Source organism: Mauremys reevesii, linkage group 1 (assembly GCF_016161935.1).
Source record: "Mauremys reevesii isolate NIE-2019 linkage group 1, ASM1616193v1, whole genome shotgun sequence".
NCBI classification, from domain to species: Eukaryota; Metazoa; Chordata; order Testudines; family Geoemydidae; genus Mauremys; species Mauremys reevesii.
In genome coordinates, this window is record NC_052623.1 from 141,238,212 (window position 1) to 141,260,505 (window position 22,294).

Consider the following 22,294-nt stretch of genomic DNA (forward strand, 5'->3'; position numbering starts at 1 on the left):
TATTTACAGAGAATATTAATGGCTGTAATGGATTGGGAAATTTGTTGCGACCTGTGAACAAGCTTGGAATGAAGAATGTCAGGGAAGCATAAGGTTCTTTTTACAGTCTATTATGACTGGAGGTCATTTTGAACTTCTCCTCCTTCAACATGTCATGCACTGGGAAAGCAAATCCACTATTCCTTCCCTTTCCCCACCCCAACTGCACCTCAGTGTGGTTCCTATGGAATGGGCAAGTCTTGGCAGCAAAAGCAGTGTTTTAAAAGTGTCACTTAAATCTCAGTCTAGTCTTCAGATTACAAGAACTCTGTTCTATCTAGGCACATGCCTCTTTGTCATTGGTATCAGAAAGTGCTTATGGGATTATTTTTAGGGGCAAAAGTGTGCACAGGATTGGTGGTGATGTGGGTGACTTGCAGTGCTGAGATAAAAGGCATGGCATATGGAGACTTCCACCTCTGTGTTGCTAGACTGAATTTGCTATCTATGATGGCCTGTGGATAGAGAACTTCATTCTCCAGTGATTTCAGTGTGACACCCTTCACTAGCAGCAAATGAATTAATTTAGAATAGAGAGAGAAAACTATGGTTCTGGAGTGAGCATTGCTTCATCCTGCCTAGCTGAGGGCTCCTGTAAAGACCAAATGTTGCTCTCCCACTACTCTAGTGTTCTGGGGTTTTTTTACGTTGTTTCATTTTAAGTGAGAGATTCGCAACTGACGTCATCTGGAGACTAGAGTGGTCTGTCCAAAAACCAGGGACCTGTGTGTGACTTGCAGCAACAGTGCCCAAGTCCTCACACTGCCCCCCCAACACGCCTCACCCCTGTTCAGAGGGTTCCACCCCCAAGAGGAGAATGGTTCAGCCCAAGACCTTCCTACTGAAACTATCCACAGAGGCATCCAGTAACGTCAGGGATGGTGGGTGCTTTTCCTGAAGTGGAGATTCTCCATGTAGCTGACTGAAAACCTCCATCGAAGTTTAGTAGCAATATCTCCATGGACTTGGACTCAGTGAGCTTTGGATCTGGCCCATAGTTGGTTACCTTATTTCTTTACTCCAGACCTTGGCTACAAATGGTTTATTGGCTCTGAAGAAGGCAGACGGCTAAATAGGACTGTGACACATGGGAACTCTTACCTTCTTATTGTTAACTTTGACATGCTTTTTCTTCCTAAAATGTAACTCTTATGCTATTTAATTGACAAAGTTTACTTGCTGTTGTAGATAGTCCTGATTTGCATGATCCCTCCTGAAGATGGAAAGCAAAAGGGAGGGTTTACTGTGTGTGTTGTTCATGTATGATCCAAACGGTATGAGGATGCAGTGGAGGGGGAAGGAAAGATAAAATGTGAGTTAAAGAGGATGTTTTATGGCACACATAAGAAGTGGCAGAACCATTGAAACAGGTCAGGGATGACTGAGGTTCAGACCAAGGCCTCCACAGGAATGCAAGTGCAAGGGATATGCCCATTGGTCCCAAGAAGATGAACCTAGCTCAGTGCTGCAGAGGGCACTAAAAATAATTCAAGGTCCCTGTGAATATATCCTTGAGGGTAATTCCTGAGCTCAAGCCTATGCATGTGGCCAAGAACCACTAAGGTCAAGCATCTAATTGCATTATACTTTGAGATACCATTGCTGTCCAAGTAATTACCTTTTTCCCCCCCTTGGACGTCAGTAGGGTGGAACTGAAGTGTTTTTGGAAGGAGAATCAGACCTTGCTAATACAGAAACTAAGTAATTAGTGTTACTTACAGCTAACCACCTCCTTGTTCTTAACCCTTCTACCTTCTATTTTAGGCTATTTGTTTGAGTTTTGGAGAAATCTTTTTAACCTTCATGACTATTTCAGTTCTTGGAAATACCTGAAGTAACTCTCCTCTCCCAGAAGTGGATGGCTTTTTTTTTTTTTTTTGAGTAGAGGGACAGGATTTCTGACCCCAGTTCCATACTACTGCACATATGATGTGATCTTGCACCATGTGAATAGGAGCAGAATCAGATCCAGCTTATCTTCATAATGGCACATGGTCTAGCCAAACAGATTGTTTTGGTATACTGCATAACTTATATGGCTTCCCCTGTCTTCAGACAGCTTGTGAAAAAGATCCTAGCCCCCGTGAATGGGTTAACAGCTGTTCTACATCCTATAAGACACCAGGCAATTGAATGGTCATGTATCTTTATACATAGGGCCCCATCATCATTAAAGGAAAAGTGCCCCCATTTAGCTCATCCACATAACAGCAAGGTTTTTAGGGTCAGAAGACCTTATTTAAAGGAAGAAAGTGTGAAAGGGATTTTGGAAGTGTTTTACTTAGTATTAGCATTTGGTCATCTTGCCAAATATGCAGCCCATTGTGGCACTAACACTTTGAGATCCCTTTGGAAGTGACAATAAAACAACTGCTGATTTTACTCAACCTTGCATGGGGGGAAACAACAGTGGACAGAATTGACAAGTTCTCTTACAATCTTCACTTTCTTCAGAAAGTATCGGACTCAAAAAATACCACACTATGACCCTAGAAGCATCCCAGTGCCAAAGGGCAAGGGGCTCACAGGAATCAGGTAATGAGTTTCAGTTGGTCTGAACAATTTAGTGTGCATCAACTCACTATGGTCATAATCTGTATCTAATAGGGGTCAAATAATGTGTCATCAGAAAACTAATAACTTAATGATCATTAATATTCTTGTGTAATGTAGTACACAGTATTAAGAGTTATTGATGTATGCTGGAATTATGACTAATGTGTTTAAACCAGGCATGTCAGTGGGAGTTGGTAAACAGGTCTGCCCTAAGCAAAGGAATGTGTATTTGCTTTTCTGACCAGCCTGGTCATCAGGCAGAGACAATAAAGATCCATTTACGTATTGAGTAAACATAGCTATCAAGCTAACAAACAGGGAAGGAGACACGTGGTGTCTGTGCCCCAGCAGGGAAGAGAAACTTTATCTGGACTATAAAGACTGGGGGAGTGGGTCTGAACCCCTAAGGATAAGCAATTGAATCAACTAATTGATTATATACAATAGTACTGTATTTATAAAAGTATAACAGTTGTAGTGTTCTGTGAAAGCCTATAACTCACTGGTGATTAATATCACCGTGAATTATATGTATTAACACTATGTAAGGAATTATGGATACTCATTAATATGCTTTACAGTCTGTGACCAAAAAAAGGGAGAAACAGGTCTCTTCCAGATAGCAGGGAATATCACAGCTATCTAGTTGTCTCCAATGAAATAAAGCAAGATGTGACCAAAAACAATAGAAGCCCCATTTACAGTCAATTCAGCAGTGGGGAGAGAAGCCCACAGGAAAGGAAAAACAGCAGGAGGTCATCTTGTCTCTTGAAACAACATCATAGAACTTCGAGAGAGACAGAGATCCATTTTGGCATCCGTCACTAGACAGACTCAAGGGGTCAGAGCTCTCACAAGCTGACAAAGACAGGGCCTTCATCCAAGGAGGGGTTGAAGTCTCTGGGAACTGAATATAGGTGGGAATCCTGCTTAGGCAAAGATCTTTTATGTAGGAAGATAAGGGAAGGCAGCACCTTGTACTTTTGTGGAAGGTCATGTCTGAGGGAAAATCAGCCATGGTTGGGAAGAAGAATGACTGATGAGAGAAACCATCTTGAGCAAAGCCTGTGCCTTGCTAGATTGCATTTTAGACTTTTAGATGCATATTTTCACTTTCATTTTATTGTCACCATCTCAACTTTTATTTCTTTTACTTGGCATCACTTAACCTATGTCCTATTGTTGTTAAATGTTTTATTTTTACTGTAAACCAGCTCAGTCCTGAGCTTGAAGGAAGGGGTGTATTCACCCCAGTTGAATCAATAAGCTGTAATGTGCTTTTGTCTCTTCGAAGGAGAAAACAAGACCTTATTCTTCCTCTGAATGTTGCAGGAGAGAACTGGTCATTGCAGAGCACATGGGCTTGGGAAAGTTCAGGACTGAGGGTGTCTTGGGGTCACCTGCTAACATTAACCGAGTCTGATAAGACCAGAATGTGTCTGTGATAACTGCTGGCAGGCTGTTGGATTCAAAGTGGTTGAATCAGAGCTGTACAGTATATAGAACATGAAGTACATGCTGGCCGCTGACTCTGTGTATGTCCCAGGCAGGGAGCCACCATAGCAGAAGCATTTTGGGGCACTTAGGGTTATAATACAAGTGCTGACACATCCTCTCACTGGTCTGAATTGCACCCCGTGACACTGTCAGTTACATTTCTATCACATAGCTTCAGAATAGCATGCCTGTACTCCATACGTAACTGCAGATTTCTAACTTGGAAAAACTTCACAGCTTTTTAGATTGCAAACTTAATTTGATGTCTCACTGGCATTTTCTTGCACTCCCTCCCTCTTCCACCCATCATTTTCCAACATTCTGTCCTAGCTCACCTTTCTCAATCACAGGGAGAAGGGAACTGCAGCAATGTCTGGATATGGAGATATACATTTAAGAATTTGTACCTTAGCTGTGTCATACCTGATTTTTTTTTCGTTTGGAACAGCACAGGCAATCAAAATGTATCTTCCAAATTAAGACTGTAATTATATTTTGATAAAGATCTGGCAATTCAGTGAGAATGAAATTTTAAGGGTTGCTGGGATACAGATGACTCTGGGTTATGGGAAAGTGTTTGCATGTGGAATACTAATAGGCTAAGGTCGTTCAGCAGCCTTATCTAGACTTTTCCAATAGTTTCTGATAACACAGGCAATCAAGTGCTTGTTTCTCTGCTATTATTCTGGCACAGTGATTAAAGATACAGACTGTCTTTTATGAATGAAAAGGTGACATGCTCAACAGGAACAGCACAGATATGTCCCTCCATTTGATACACAGGGAAAGTTGAGGGATATTGTATTAATCGCGCCCACATTATTGAGCCTGAAAAATAAGCCTCCTCTTATTTCTTTGATGTCAGTCTTTGTAAGTGAAAGTCAGGGACCTAGAGGATTCTGCATGGCTTCCATTTCTGGAAAACAGAGGAGACAGCCCATTCCCCATCCCAGAGGGACCCAAACCTAGTCTGACTGAAATCATTGGGAGGAGAACTGGATGTCAGTTTAATTTTTTTCTTTCTTTCTTCCACCCTTCTTTCTTCGTATGTACTAACATTGTGGACTAACGACGTACTTCCCAGTGCATATTGCATATCGGTACTGATGGGACCCTCACTATCAAAGTTGCGATCTTGGGTGAATGAAGTGGGCTGGAACAAGTTAATTAGCATTTTGAAATAAGCAAATGCACAGGGAAATATTGGTGACCTTGGGGTTACAGGAAAAGGGATCTAGGGTTGTAGTGAATGGCAAAGAGCATGATTCAGCATGGTGACAGATCGCATGTTCCCTTTTTGCAGTGTTAACATGTTAAATGCTTGATAAGCCAATGCAGCTACCCACCTGAGCAAGGCAGCTACAATTTGGCCTTAACCTTTTAGTCCCGTTGAGGAAAAAGAGGATGGTTCTGACATCTGTTAATTCCATAGCAAGGAACTGTATCTGGTAGTAAATGATAGAGCCAAAAATAGTACTTTTCAGCTTTAGATCATTGGTCTGAATGTGACCCAGTTGTTACCAGCCAGTTCTTGCCATCTGATAACATTTTAGCAGCCTATTTGAAATTTGTTGTTATTATTTAATATTTATAATGTGGCAGCACCTAGAGACCTCAGCAAGGTTGGACTCCAGTATGCGCGTTACTGTACAAATAATACGTAGTGAATGACAATCACTGCCTCAAACACGTTGGTAGTCTGAGGCAAGGTCTACACAATCACTTACTTTGGTATAACTTACAGTGCTCAGGGGTATGCATAAACCACCCCGGGGGCAACATCAGTGACACCGGCCTAATTGCCCGTGTGGACAGCGCTATGTCGGTGGGAGAGGTGCTCCCGCCTCTTGTGGAGGTGGATTTATTATGCCAACAAGAGAACTCCCTCCCATCAGCACAGTGTCTTCACCAGACATGTTACAGCAGTGCAGCTGCATCGGTACAGCTGCGTCAATGCAGCCCTTCTAGTATAGACTAAGCCTAAATTCACTTCCTAGGGCTTCAGTGTCCATAATGTGAACAGGAATGCTGGCTGTGTGGGTTGTCATAGAATATCATAGAATAGAATGTCAGGGTTGGAAGGGACCTCAGAAGGTCATCTAGTCCAACTGCCTGCTCAAAGCAGGACCAACCCCCAATTAAATCATCCCAGCCAGGGCTTTGTCAAGCCTGACCTTAAAAACCTCTAAGGAAGGAGATTCCACCACCTCCCTAGGTAACCCATTCCAGTGCTCCACCACTCTCTGAGTGAAAAAGTTTTTCCTAATATCCAACCTAAACCTCCCCCACTGCAACTTGAGACCATTACTCCTTGTTCTGTCATCTTGTCCTCTCACTAGAGAGGCCAGGAACCAAATGGGCCTGCAGAATGAGCTACCCTCTAGCTCAGAAAGGCAGTCCCTCCGAATCAGGGTTGATACAGCCTACTGCATGGGTTAGGGCTATTCTGTGGATAAACAGACAACTTCATCCTTCAGCACTTTCAGTCTAGCATCTTTCACAAGCATTACATTTGCTAAACAGAATACAGCAGATGTCAGTGAGACTGCAGACGAAGGGACAGAATTCCTATAGAGCACAGTTTGTCCTGCTGACGATGGCTCTCTCCATGCATAATGTAATCCATAGTTGGGACCAGAGCTTCAGAAGAACAGAATATCTTCAGTAGAGCAGTGGCTCTCAGCCTTTCAAGGAGTCTGATTTGTCTCACGTACCCCCACGTTCTACCTCACTTTATATTGACTTCACTAGTGCTTTTTATGTAGCCTGTTTTAGGCAAATATCTAGATGAGTTGATGTACCCCCTGGAAGATGTCTGTGTACCCCCAGGGGTATGCATACCCCTGGTTGAGAACCACTGTACTAGAGTATTTAAATTCCAGAAACATTACAAGGCTGAAGTTGGTTCACTGGGAATCATGAATAAGGAACCAACTTCAATCTTGTATCAAGGATATGATTTATTGTTTTGTCCTCTGAGGACCACCCTAAAACTTTTTAATGTGTAGAGGAAGAACTTTGCTCACTTTGCTTTAGGAAGTAATTGAGTGTAAGGGCTGAGGGGTAGGTTGAGCAGGAATTCCCAGATCCCGAAGCTTATTATCAGAAGGTCTATTTTTAAAATTGGCTTAGCATTGGAGCAAAGAGAAATGAAGCAACAGAATAATTGAAAATTGTAAAAATAAAAATAAAGGTGGGAAGAGTTATCTAGAAATGTATTTCTATATTAATGGGAAACCTGATTTGCAATTTTGGTTCAATTTTTGTATGCATCACTTGAGTGCTACATGAACATAGTTTTTATTTGGGGAAATATGGTAACCAGGTACAAGTTTATGTCAACACAACATTGAACTATAGCATACGAAAAAGGAAGGAGTTGGGAATATGAAAGAAAAAATGGAATTAGTAGTGTGCAGTTTTATCATCACATCAAGCTAGCAATGCTGAATTTGCACTTGCGAAGGCACATCCACTGTAAGACTCCATCACCAGCACCATAAGTCTATCTCTGTTTTTGGTGCTCAACACCTCATAGCACACCAGTATATCTAGAAAGGTGTACTAACACAAAGCACTTCAGCAGCCACTGACCAGGAAGATTGTCCTGGAGACTACAGCCAGTGCTGGTGATCAGCAAAGATCTTCCTCCTTTCCTCTTCCCAGCTCTGATCATCACCAGTCCAAACTGATCTTGAGGCTGGCTCCTAAAAAGCCTTGGTAGATCTCACATGGCATTGGTGGTATCAGTGGCTGTGGGCAGGTTAGCATCATGTTCAGTAGAAGAGGTGCTTTACCTGGTCCCACAAATGGACAGCATGTGGAGGGTGTAGCGAGAAGTATGGGACCCGGTGGCAAGGGAGATAAGGAGGAATCTCCTCAATGTGACTACTTTAGGAGGACGTATTAAAATTAGATTAAAAAATAATCAGTGGGATTATTTGCCAAGTAAATGCTAGCCAAGCTGAAGAAAAGTTGCATACTGAGCCCTAACTGAGTTTAACCTGGGTAAGGACTGAATGAAAACAGAAGAAAGTCTTCAGGATTTGCAGTTACTGGAGTATATCAGTCATCATGTGAAGGCCAAGACGAAGAGGAGGGAAGGATGGATGGGAGAGGGGAAAATGGACAAGGGAAGGTGGGAAGGAGATGGTAAAGGGAGAATGATGAAAGAGGCAACAGGGAGAGAGGAAGAGTAGAGGCCGTGGACAAAAACTGACGAAAGGAAAGGGGGAAAAGAGAACAGAGGAGGTTGAGAGTATGCCTACATTGCAGTGGCGAATATGCTTCCCAGCATGGGTAGACAGACACACGTTAGCGCTGCTCAAGCTAACATGCTGCAAATCACTGTGAGCCATAGTGGCATGGGCAGCCGCTCAGGCTAGCCACCCGAGTCCATACCTAGGGGGCTGGGTGGGTTTGTGCCCAGGTGGCTAGCCCAAGCAGCCACCACCGCCATGCTACTACTAGCATGCTAGTTCAAGCAGAGCAAGCGTGTGTTTGTCTACCTGCACTTGGGAGCACATTCCCGTCTGCAGTGTGAACATGCCCATTGAGAGAGGGAAGAGCAAAAAGAGGAAGGAGACCAAGAAAAATCTTACCTTTCTGTAAGCAACAGCTCTTGTCAGCCACTGCCTGGAAGAGAGCTTTCAGCTGGAAACTCAACTCAGTAAAAATTAGAGGTTTTACCTTTCTGTTGGTTTGAATTTCCCACATGAGAGCTGTTACCATCAGGGGGCTGTTTGATGGCCTATATTAAATGAATTTGTGTCCTCCATTGGCTTCCTAGCGTAGGCAGATGTCCGAATCACCAAAACAAAGCCACAGTTGGCACCCTTGCTGATACTCTCAACAGAAAGGCCAATGATATAACAGAGATTGAATGATCCTCTCACCTCTGCTGCTGATCCCTGCTTGTCAGTGTTGAGATACCTACATGCAGGATCACTATAAACAAGCTAACGTTACTTCTTAAGCTTTCCCTGTTCTGTGATAAGCAGAGAGTTTATCAGGTACGGCTGCTCAACACTTTAAAACCAGGGCCCTTTAAGGTCTCTGAAATCAGGCATACAGACTCACTAGCCACTTTTGAAATGTAGTCTTGGTCTCCACAATTTTGAGTATGATACAAATTTTTGTCCTTTTTTTGACCCAAGCAGCTAGTCAAATTTCAGGGCCCTGGGGATGTTCCAGTTGGAAGCAGATATTGATGGAATCTGGTATTTTTTATTGATGCCATTGTGACGTTGCACTCTATATGATTTTATGAAAGGATGTTAATGAATGTGACTATAATGTAACTGGAATATGCTTCATGCAAAAGGTCTCTTGTAAGGTATCATTACAAAGCTTATAATCTACTGAGTGTGGTCATCCTATTTGTATAAATGTACCACTCTTGTATCTGAAACTTGAAATATAACTCTGAGGGCCTATTGTAATTATGCAAAGTGAGGGCTATCATGAGAAATCCCCTAGCTACCACCTGAACTGGAACAAGGGCTGTACCAGGGGAAAGAATTGTGTCCAGACTGGGAAGGCGTCCAGTCTGTGAAAGAAACTTATTGAAACATCTCTGAGGGTGAGATTTTATCTGTATTCAGTTTTATTACTGTACTAGGCTTAGACTTGCATGTTTTATTTTATTTTGCTTGGTAATTCACTTTGTTTTTTTCTGTTACTACTTGGAACCACTTAAATCCTACTTTCTGTATTTAATAAAATCACTTTTTACTTATTAATTAACCCAGAGTCTGTATTAATACCTGGGGGGAAGGGCAAACAGCTGAGCATCTCTCTCTCTCAGTGTTATAGAGGGTGAACAATTTATGAGTTTTATACAGGGTAAAACAGATTTATTTTGCGGTTTGGACCCCATTGGGAGTTGGACATCTGAGTGTTAAAGACAGGAACACTTTTAAGCTGCTTTCAGTTAAGTCTGCAACTTTGGGGCATGTGGTTCAGACCTTGGGTCTGTGTTAGAGCAGACGGGAGTGTCTGGCTCAACAAGACAGGGTGCTGGAGTCCTGAGCTGGCAGGGAAAGCAGGGGCAGAAGTACATCAGTTGGCAGCCCCAAGGGGGGTTCTGTGGTCCAACCCGTCACAGCCATCATGTTTATTTACAAGGAATGTACAAATTCCTCCTTCTCCAAATGCAGGAGGAACCAAACCCAAAAGGAACAGTTTCCTGGTTTACAGCCCCCAACCCTGTTTAGCCAACACCACACTCAAAATTTCTCTCTACCTTTGCCCAGGGTCACACTGTACTGACTGACTCCTCCTTGGCTTTTGTGCTCTTTGCCTCTGCCTCTCTCTCTGTCCTTGTTTATTCTTAGGACTTATCTACTCTGGCAGTTTACAACGCTGCAACTTTCTCACTCAGGGGTGTGAAAAAGCACCCCCCTGAGCGCAGCAAGTAACAGCGCTGTAAAGCGCCAGTATAGACAGTGCAGTAGGAAGAATGGTATAGTGCAGGGAGCGGCAACCTTTGGCACACGGCCCATCAGAGAAATCCTCTGGTGGGCTGGGACGGTTTGTTTACGTGCAGCATCTGCACGTTCAGCCAATCGTGGCTCCCACTGGCTGCGGTTCGCTGTTCCAGGGGCTGCGGGAAGTGGCGGCCAGCACATCCCTCGGCCCACACTGTTTCCCACAGCCCCCATTGGCCTGGAACAGAGAACCGCAGCCAGTGGGTGCCGAGATCGGCCAAACCTGCGGATGCTGCAGGTAAACAAACCGCAGCAGATTTCCCTGGTGAGTTGCGTGCCAAAGGTTGCTGATCCCTGGTTTAGTGGGTAGAGCACTGGACTGGGACTCAGGAGAAGTGGGTCCAATTTTGGGGTCAGCTGCACACTTTCAGTGTTACCTTTGGCAGGTCACTTAGTCAACAGGTCTTCTTCTGTAAAATAGGGATACTAGTACCTCCCTACCTCACAGGGGAGTTGCGAAGATAAAATTCACTAGTGATTGTGAGATGTTTAGATGCTACAGTGAAGAGGGCCATATAAGCAGACAGACAAGTTGACCCAGTCTAAAATATGGTAAAATGCCTTTGAAACACAGTGTTGTAATTTGTATAGACAGCAGTCCCTGTGAATGCCACCTCCTTGCTCTCCCTTTCTCTATTAATTCAATGGATATGAAAGTACAAAATGACAAAAGGTATTTTGTTGACTCAGACTTACTTCCTCATTTGATGGCTGATGGATGTGTGTGTTTGTTTTTAAGTAACTCCAGCTTTGTTCTTTGGACTGCCAGTAGGTGATGCAGTTCACCACTTGGGCCTTTTGTTTTCCCACAAGACTGCATTACATTTTGTGACTCATTTATTTTTCTTCTTTGTGCTCTATTGTGTCCCCTTTACAGCTGCTAAATCTGGTGACTGCTTTTCACTGAGGTGTGTATATATATAAACTACCCCATTCCTTTCCGATCTTTGTTCCTTTTCCAAAATATTCTGCATGGGAGCTGGAAAAAGCTCCAGATCATAACTCTCCAAAGAGGAAAACAAATCTGGAGATACGTGGTAGTTTGATGGCGAGATCCAGCTTCCAGGCAGCTCATCATGTCAGCATTGGGATAGCTCGCCAAGCAAGGAAGTGGCAAAAAGGCAGCAGTTGTTCTTCTCCCTTCAGTAGTGCGCAACATTTTTGCTGCTAGCTGCTTGAAGCACTTGCCATAGAAAATCAAGTTGGGCGATGACGGGGAGAGACAGGAGGATCAGGTTGTTTGTAACAACTTTGGCAGAGGTAGTTTAATGAGAGAGAAAAGCCATTGATATATGGAATAGTGTTGTAGCCTGGATATATGATCTAATATGGTTCAATTTACATAACCAGAGACTGGAGCACAGTAACTATTTTGTTCTCTTCGCAGATTTATTTCTGCTGTGTGTAGCTAAGTGATAGCCTCTCTACTGAAACTTTGGAGGACAAGAATGTAGTTTAGTCATTGGCCTGGCCTACTAAGTTTTTAGATCCCGGATCAATTCTAGTTCCAGCCACAGTGACAAAATCTCCTCTGATTCTAAGGAATAACTTTGGTTTGAAAGTGAAAAAGTCTAAATACAGGGTTCATCTTCTGACAACCGCAGTTTAGGAACAGACACTGTTCAGTTAGTTATACTCTCAACGGACTCAGTAAAATGTTGTCATTTATGTTATGCGTCATGGCCCAAAGGCAACAGGCAGAATTGGGGTCACTTGGGGTAGGTGCTGTATAAACACAGAGATAGTCATGTTACTTGCCCATAAGAGTTTATAACCTTAAAACAGGAAAAGATTTTCTACTTCATTGAATGGAAATTTGTAATTCTGGTCCTACAAAAGATGTGCCTTTGTCTTTATGCAGTTGGTAAATATTTTATCTATTTCCATAGACCACTATGTGACCAAGAAATACCTGCCTTTCCCATTGTCATGGAGGACCTCAGGAAAGAAAATGGCTAGTACAATGCTCAGAATGAAACTCTCATTTAACCTTTAATATGTGTCTATCAAGTATTATATCAAAACCAGCATTACCTAGACACATTGACATTGACACACATAGACTGTTAGCTATAGCCAAGAAATGGATCCTGATGGACAGTTAGATTTATGTGTAATTGGATGTTCTGGTTTAACCATGTTAGAGAGCACAAATTGCCAGGCACCACTTGCAGGACCCAGACTGATATGAAGAAAAGTGAGCAGCAGCAAGTGACTCTGTTCTGTAGTGAAGAATAGACTTTCATCTCCCATCTACTTATATACCACTGACTGATGAGAAGTCACACTGCAGCTACTAATCCAGCAATCTCTTCTCTTGTTGTTGAAGATGTATTGATTATTATATTATTGTCCTTCTGCACCGGCCTGTCCTTGTTAAACGTGTGTCAACAATTCCTTCTTTAGATATATAAGACAGTTCATGAAATAGGATATGGAATGTGCATTGCTGGGTTAAGATGGACTAATTGGACAAAGCCTGACTTATTTGTCTATCCAATGGCAGCTGTAAGAGGATGAACATATAGGAGCCGTGTATAGCATATGGAGAGGGGAAGCAGAGAGTGAATGTTGAATTTAATGGGAGAGCAGAGAGCGGAACTTAAATGGAAGGAGGCGGCAGAATGAATTGGTATGAGGAACAACTGGGGAAGGAGAGAGAGAATGTTGCAGTGCCAGACCTGAAGGGAGCAAAGAAACAAAGTGCAAGAGAATATAGAATGTGTGTGTTTTGCAGGGAGTGGGGAGGAACGCGAGACTGGATTCTCCAGTCTGCCAAGTTCACTTTGGCTCTTATGCAGCACAAAGTGAACTTAAACTGACACTGAGAGAGTGATCCTGGAGATCCCCTGGCTAGTGAGACTCTGTCCAGAGCTGTAAAGCTGGCAGAGGTGGCATACTCACTTTCTATGCCAGTTGTCCATCCAACCCCAAAGTAAGGAGGAGGAGGGGCATGCTAGGGCAGAGCTTATGCCAGCTGTGGAATTTAGAGTCTGTCTCTCCCCTGCCCCGCAGATCCATTTCTGCCAGTGCTGGGTGGCTGGGGATCAGGGACCCAAAACTGGTTCTCTGTAGCTGCCACTATCCACTATGTTGAGCACAGCTGAGACCTAATGGAGAATCAGGGCCCCTATTTTCTGTGTGGCATAAGCGTGAGCCTAATCTGTATAGGAATTCAGTTTGATTTGTGGAAGTGGTGTAATGCAATATACTTCAGTAGTACCCTATAATGCAGTTCTAGGCGAGAGGACCTATACCTTCATGTTAAGTAGGAGGGGGCAGGCAGTGGGAGTGTTCTCAGTGAAGGGTCTTTAACTCTGGAGCTCCCTCCCTATGACACCAATCTCTTAGTCCAACACAGTAGGGAGTTGTTTACTTTCTTGCAATTTTCAAGGCCTCTCTAGGTATGTCTACACTGCACTCTAAGCACAGGCTCTGACTCAGGTTTGAGCCAAGCCCCCCTTCCATCCATACACAAATCAGTCTGACTTGGATCAGCAAGCACGACCTTGGTCTTAGGACCTTGCTAGGAGGGTGGGTCAGAGTCCAAGTCCTGGTATGACTTGGGTCTAAGCCCTGTCATTTTGCAGTACGGGGACAGGTCAAGCCACAGACCTGAGTCAGAAGGTCTGCATAGTGCAGGTTGGACGCATTAGCATGGCTGTGAGATTCAGGTCCAGCAACTGTAAATCCAGGTTTACAAGGCAATGTGGACACTCATGCACAGGCTTGGAAACACTGAGTCCATTAGCCTGGATCCCACAGACCTAGGTTTACAGTGCCTTGTAGACATACACTCTCAGGCTTTCCCGGGGTAAGTGGGCTGACTGGGTAACTTGGTTGAAAGAGGAGATGCATTTAATTTATATAGGGTTGGAGGAATCATTAGGATGTTATTGTTGTATAGTGTAAAAATGTACATGTGCCTAGAAGCTTCAATTGGTTCTAATTAGTAAAGTTAAAAAATATACCCCAAAATGTCTGCAGCATCAGGAGTTAACCGGGGGTAGGGGGCGGAGAGGTGTTGAGCAGGTTCAGTCCTGTGCACATATCCAACTTCAGTAACTTGTGGATATGCCGAATAGATTTCCTGTCTGAGCTTCCTACCCTGGAGCCGTCATGTTGATATCATTCCAGTCAACACTGTGCAGTGCTTTGGACATCATTACTTGAAATACCCTTTTTTAGAGGCATTGTTTCTGGGAATGAACTGTTCCTTTGCTCGTTGAGAGTCCCCTGGCAAGCCGGGCACTATGGAGGGAGAGCCACAGGCACACGTTTGAGTATCCCTCAGTCATCCCATTTTTAGCAAAGGCTGAAATTTCTCCCAATCCTGTGCCAAATTGAAATCAGTGGGAATGGTGCCATGAGCTTCAGTCAGTGGAAGCAGGATCAGGGCCTTAGAGACAAGAGGCTTGAAAGCTATTCTATTGTTCTGTGAGAGTTTCTAGGAATATGTTTCTCTCTGTTCTACTGGTGGGATCTCTAAGCAGAGAGATTTTCCTGAAGGCTGACGTTTGGTAATATTTTTCCATCCCAAAGGTGGGTATGAAGGTGTTTACAGAGAAGGCAGACTTATGCTCACAATTGACAAGATAGCTCATGTGTAAGACATTTCCCTTCATCCCCAGTTAAAATTGTGCCTGTTCTCTTAAGGAAATGTTTCCAAGACAAAAAGAATTAGAGGAGTGATGATGAGGAGAAAAAAGGGGTAAATTAATCCCAAGTTTCAGATTCAGGTGATGTTACTGTCTGCACTAAAATAATTTTCTCAAAAAATCCATTTTATTCTGTGTTATTGCAACTGTGTAATCCTAAAAAAACCCACCACAAATAATCTCATTTCTGGATAAAATAAGTGTGTGTTAAATTTGCAGATGACAAAAACTTCAGCATTAGTTTTGTCTAACCAAATCCCCACCAACAATGTCCTCATCCCCACTGGTGTAAGGAAATACACTGCCATCCACACAAAAATCAGTACTTTCTCCTTCAAATGTATGTGAAGATAAAGTTATCAGCCAAGGAAGTCAGAATTAGCTGAGGTTTAAATTGAGCACTAAAAACTTGATTACACAGAAGGCCACTTAGTCACTGGACACCTGTTAATTGTGGAGAGGGTGTTTTGTTTTTTGTGAAAATAAGTTCATCTGAAAGTTGTTGTCTTTGTTTATTGAGCATGGCAGATCTCTTTTGTAAATGATACTCTATACATCGAAAATGCCACCTTCACATAGATAGCTCGGGGAATATGAACCAGCACCTCTCCATAAGGTTTCAAATCCAGTCAAGTTTGGGAGTAACCAAACTTTACTATGACCTGATAGAAAATATTATCAAATCCCAAACTACTACTATTTGTATTGGAGTGGCACCTAGACACCTCGCCTGAGATTGGGAGCCCCATTGCACCCAGCCCTGAACAAACACAGAGCCAGAGACAGGCTCTGGCTCTGCCCTCGGGAATTTAGGATTTAAATAGAAAAGAGAGACAAAAGGTGAGAGGAGAAACTAGCACAAAGAGGCGACGTGATAGGCCCAAAGTCACAGAGCAGGTCAGCGGCAGAACTAGGAATAGAACCTCCGTCTGTTGAGTCCGAGTCCAAGTCCAGTGCCCGATTTGCTGGACCTGCTGCCACTCCTGAGTCATGCCGCCTCTTGTACAAAACGTATCTAACAAAAATGACAGAAAAAACAGCATGTGTTAAACATCATCCTCTTGACTCCTTTGCTGTTGATTGCAGTCCAACTCCTGCGCTTCTGATTGTTTTCAGATTTTAAGATCTGTTGTAGGAACTTATTTTCATAGTCTCTGTAACTCTCCTAGCACATTTTGGCACTACATAGTTAAGCAGATGCCTGAGAATTGATGTGTTTGTATGAAATTACTTGGGGGGCAGTTTCCATCTTAACAATGTCCTTATTATAAAAATCTGTTGATACTAGTTGCCCCCTGAGTTGGCAGGCTGCAATCAAATAGACATGGAGTGACTGTCACACACCCCTAGAGGGGTTGGGGCATATTGGTGGGTGTTGTCTGTGTGTTAGCTGTTCAGCAGACAAAGGATTTGAGTTTCTAGAGCAGTCTGACACTTCTTACAGCACTTTTTTTTTCTCCAAATGCTTCTTTTAAATAAACAGCGACAGAGCAGAGAATGCAGTAAAGTGGCGGGGATCAAATTAGAGCCAAACCTGACGTCTGTACTCGGGCAAAGTTTTCACTGAAGTCAATCAGAGCTGTGCCTAAGGAAGGACATCAAAGATTTGCCCCTTGGTCTTGTTTCTTCTTTTTGGACATTTCTGAGCTTGTTTGTACAGTATCTAAGACCATGCTTCATCTTTCAAGTTAGATGTCACCTATTCCAGGCTGTCTTGCTTAGCCATGGTCTTTGTACTATAATAACAATATAAAGTTCTCTGTGAAGACTGTTGCCTCATTATCCATTGGTAGTCCGATAAAGCTAAAGAGTTCTCACACAGCAATGACCTTGCTGAGTTTCTTTCACAGCCTCTGGTTCAGGAAAGACTTTTGTTCCCCTGTTCCTTGTTTATGCCAACATTTGTATTTGATCTCTCCATGGTTGTCACTAGTAAGCCAGGACCCAAAATAAGTTATTTTCAATACTTTGAGAGATCAAAGGCTCTTCACAGAATTATGTGGGGTTCTTGGCTCTGTCATGTAACAAAGCGAATTCATTCACTTAAAGTGTCAGCTGCAAATATCTTAAGGAAAGAATGAGGAAGGGGGATCACTCCAATTTACTGATCATTGTAGCACTTAGAAGGTCTGGGGGGAGGGAATGGAAGAGTTGAGTAGAACTGTTCTGTTGATTTGCTTGCGCGTGTGTCTAAAAAAACCACTTCAGTGGTAAACGAAGACTGGGAAAATCAGGAAGAAGTGAGAGAAACAGGGCCTGGAGCCGTCAGAAGAGCAGAGACCCAAGTACATTTGCTTATTTCCTATTAGATACACGCAAAAAATAAATACAAACAGTCAGCAACAACTTGGCAAAAACAATAGTTTCAAAGCATTTTGATTCCACTTAGGGTGACCAGACCACAAATGTGAAAAATCGGGACGGGGTGGGGGGTAATAGAAGCCTATATAAGAAAAAGATCCAAAAATTGGGACTGTCTCTATAAAATCGGGACATCTGGTCATCCTAATTCCACTTCACCTACAATGGCAGGATATCTCCTTTATGCAAAGAGACATTGGTCTTCTATGCTTCCTGCTAACACTGCTGGTTCACCCAAGTAACCATTCTCCTGTGGTACACTATTTCTCTTGACATCGTCTAAAGTATAAAAGTCAGACATTGGTTCCTATTTGATGGCAGCATTTTAGAATCATACTTCCTATTAAGTAATTTAAATTACTGTGTGTCCTTTGTTTTTGTTCTTCTCTTTCCTTTTTCTTTCCTGAGTATCCTTTCTTTTTAACTCTGTATAGATCTTTTCCTGTGTATTTTACAGTGTGTCTTTTCCTGCTGCTTAATTTGATTAATTTTCACTAATAGTTAGAATGTTGTTTGGGGGAGGAGGGGTTACATTCAGTGTTCCAGATCAGAACCATCTCAGAAGGGCACCTCTGGTGATAGTCAATCACAAATCTGCCACCTGTAGGCTGGGACTTTACAGCCACAATTTAGCCCCTGCTATAGAAAATCAAGACAACTGTTTCAATTGTCCTAATATTTAAAATGCCTGAAAGGACTATCTATAGTTACTGAGACATGCTGGACCATATTTTAAGCCATCAAGGGTACAGAGAAGCTCTGAACCAGTGATAGGTCCCAGAGGTGTCAAGACTGACCCAGACAAAATGGTTGTGGGTACAATGGGTGAGCACATACCTAACTGGGATCTGTGATGCCTTTTGATGTTATGCAACGCATGCTCCCCATGTCAGCACAGCTCATGCAACTGCAGAAGGGGAAGAGGCCATGATCTTGCCTTTATCCTGATGCCTTTGAGGCATCTAACGCTGCTTCTCTTGGTCCTTGTGTGCTGGAAGTACAAGAACTGTATGGGAGGTTCTTGCCCAGAGGAGGGGGCAGATAGTAGAGGGGGGAAGGCTTCTTGTGCCATCTCTCCCCACTGTTGCACAACCTTCCTGGGCCAACCAGAATCTGCCCCTAAATATATTTCATGTATATGTGTTTTAGAAAATATATGGAAAATATATAAAATGGAAAAAATAGTTTCAGGGTGAGATCTCTTCACTTATAAAAACAAGGACAGTGAAATTAAAGTAAACTCCCCTGCCTAGTGTTTGATATGGTTTCAACAAGTGAAACCTCACAACTTAAATGGCCATAGCATTACATTCCTTCTTGCTAAGCGCTACCCTCCGAATGGCTCTGTTGTGGCCATATTCTAGCTAACCTTCTATGAAAGGGAAGGTCGTCTCCTCTTAAGGAATATTGGGATAGGCTGTTACCCTATCCTACAAAGTGTGCACCAAAATTATATTTAACCTTAATAAAGGGGAAATAGCCTAAAGGTAAATAAGGATCACAAGGTACTGCACCTTTATTTGGCCCTATTTATTGTTGTTATTTATTTGTACTGTGGTAGCACCTGGAATCCTAAATCATGGACCAGGACCCCACTGTGAAAGTTGTTGTACAAATGTATAACAAAAAGATGGTCCCTGCACCAAGGAGCTTAAAATCTAAGCAAATAATTTATAATATGCAACCTGTTGGGTCAGAAAGGACACCTGACAAGGGAGTGTTGAGGCCCAAAATGGATGCATTTCTAGCTCTTTTGCTGGGTCACTAAAAGGTATCCGTAGCCTGCTACCTGGAAGAGGTTTAACAAGAATGGTAGAGATGGCACATACTGACCCAAAGTTTACTCTCAGTTACACCCAGGCAAACCCATTAAAGTCTGTGGGGTTGACCATTATAACTAAGGAGAATTTGACTCACTGTTTTTAAAGGAAAAAAGAGATGATTGACTTTATCTTTCCTTGCTGTGCTTGGGAGTAGTTAAAATATGCATAATATTTACTAAATACAACTGAAAGAAATGTTGCTATCTACCTAAACTAGCAGTTAAACAGAGTTCAGTGCAGCCAGCCAAGAGTACTGAAAGGACAGATGGGGGAAAAAAGAGTAAAATATGAAGCTTTATTTTTGCTTTTACTTTTAACACTTGGGTGGTTGTCATTGTTCTACAGAAAGACTTTTTTGTTTTTTTTTTAAGCTCCTTGTTTTTCCAAGTGCCTCAGCTTGGGAAAACTTAAGGGTTTGTTTTTTTCATATGTATACTCTGTATATCTAGTGTCTGATTCACTCCAAGGTCCTTATGAGCTTCTACCAGTGCAGGTTTGCAGAGGGGAAGGATAGTGTAATGGTCATGGCTGTAGCCTAGGACTTGGGAGAGAGTAGAGCTGGGGGAAAATTTGGAGGCAAATAGGCTAAAAATGCAGTTTCAAAGCTATTGAAACTATTCATGAATTCATGCTGCACAAGAATAGTTTAGACTAGATTGAAAAAGTCAAAACATTTTGGTAATGTCTAAATGAAACATTTTTGTCGTCACCAAAACGTTTTTTAAAAGCTTTGGGTTCAGCCTGAGAGAAAAAGTTTTTTTATTTTTTTGGAATTGCCAACAAATCAAAATAACTCTTATTTGCTTGGTTCTACGTGGGAGACCTGGGTTCAAGCCCTCGCTCTGCCACAAGCTTCTTATGTGAGGTTGGGCAAGTCATTTGGCCCAGAGACTCAACAGTGTTCAGGCACCCATCTCCCATTGAAATCAGTGAGAGTGGGGAACCTAAAATGCCAAGGGTATCTGGGCTTTAGCCTCTCTGTGCTGTTGTTCCCACTCTATAAAAGGGAACTAATAGCACTGCCTTACCTCAGTTACGAGGATCCGTATGCATTAAAGATTGCAAAGTGCTCAGATTCTATGGTGACAGGGGCCATGTATGTACCAATACATCCAAGTGGAAAATCCATCTGCAAGGAAAGCAGGTTAGTTGTGTTGTTGGAAACCAGCTAGTGGGGATGAGGCCTGGTGGGCAGTCATGTAAGCCCTAAAAGTGGGTGGCACTTGCTGGGCATATTTATGTGGCCATGTTTTCCATTGAAATCAGTGGAATAGCTCTGAAAATATCTGGTGTAAATGGAATCAGAATCTGGCCCCTCTCCTTTTTTGAATTTCCTGACTTTTGTGTGCTTGATTTCTCATCCTTAATGCTGCTTTAATGCAAGTGAAGAGAGGCATGTTAATGCATTCCTGTACAAGTGTTGTTTTCTTTTTTAAGGCCAGTATCTGCCCTCAGTTACTGGCTCATCCATGCAAGCTCATTGAAGGCCATTTGGGGTTACACTAGTGCAAATACAGAAAGAATTTGGGTTTTATATAATTTTATTTTTATAGAGGTGATCCCTGTAATCTTTCCGTCCCTCCTCCCCCACCCCACCAGGCTTTATACTTCTACATTAGCTAAATTCCCTTCTCTAAGACAAGTTATCTGTTGCCTTTGAACAGTTTCCTAGAGTGCCCCCTAGCCATATGAGGGATCCAGCATTTACAAACAGCCCCTCCTCCGCCTTTGAGACTGTTCTTAAGTTCTGCACAAAAGCTTCTGTTTCAAGCCTCCTCGTAAAGGGCTTTTTCCTCCCCCTTTTTTCTCTTCACTCCTGGTATGGTGACTCATGGTTATTTAGGGCGAGCAACTTCTAGCTGGGATGTCTCAAGGCTTTCCCATGATCTCTTATTTGTCTCTTCCTGGGCCGTACAGTGCTAGGTGCTTGGAGCTAGACTCATCTGGCTGGGGAGGTGCAGACCCTCCCTGCCTGGCTGCCCACTGTCGGAGCTGAATGTTGCAGTATGAATTATGAGCACAGTTTTATATATACACAAATGCATAAATTCATAATCACAGACTGCACACATCTTTCTTGATGACCATCAAGTTCAAAACATTACAAGTGGTCATAAAAGACCTTACTCAATGTACTTTATAGCACAGTAATATTGTATGTAATCAGTAGATTCAACTGCTTATTCCGTGGGGTTCAACCCCGCCGATCTCCCCTTGGGGTGTCTGGACTGTGATGGTCACAACAAGCAAATCTGGGGACTGGTTGGCTAACAAGATTTGTAATGGGCTATAGGGACTTTCCTAGGACACCAGTTTTAATCCAATCCAGATCAGTCGTGAACAAAAACTGTGACCATCTGATGGCTCTCCATTGCCCTGTTGTGAAATGAGTTGGTGGTCTCAGTCTGGTTTCTAATGGCCAGATGTCCACAATCAACACAAGTAGTATTAAGTAGGCACTTTCAATGGTGATGTCAGCAGAGAAGCCCAGGACTGAATGAACATGGAGACTCAGCTATTCCTTTTCTCCTAGATGGTGATATCAGGAAGTTGTGAAGACTTCAAACAAAATGAGAATATATTTGCTATACAAAGAACGTTCAGCAGGTTCTTATCTCCATGTGTGCCAAGGCAGCAGAGTTCTGTCAGGTGGTATCTTCCCAGTGTGCATTGGCAAGGCTCAGAAGGTCCCCAGTTCTGATCTCTGTGTGGAGAGGCTGCTTGTGTCATGGGTATGGCTGTCGATGCATTCTGCTCTGATGCATGAGCAGAATGTTTGTTTGTTCCTGAAGAGTGGGTGCTGGGGTCAGACTCAGAAGAGAATTACTGAAAAGTGCCCTTCAGAAGGCAAATACATATGCAAGAGAGATTA

At 42.8% G+C, this 22,294-nt stretch overlaps 1 protein-coding gene across 5 annotated transcripts in view; it reads left to right on the top strand.

Moving 5' to 3' along the window:
* The window catches only part of NHS (NHS actin remodeling regulator), a 336,445-nt gene that overhangs the window by 267,310 nt on the left and 46,841 nt on the right, over positions 1–22,294 (top strand). The window contains exon 1 of one of the 5 annotated variants that reach the window (XM_039504364.1): positions 20,519–20,566. The exons of the other annotated variants lie outside the window; for them this stretch is intronic. Coding sequence (XP_039360298.1) covers positions 20,521–20,566 — 46 coding nt within the window. The 5' untranslated portion in view covers positions 20,519–20,520. Of the gene's footprint in view, positions 1–20,518; positions 20,567–22,294 lie in introns of those variants that run through there. 5 annotated transcript variants of the gene reach the window in all.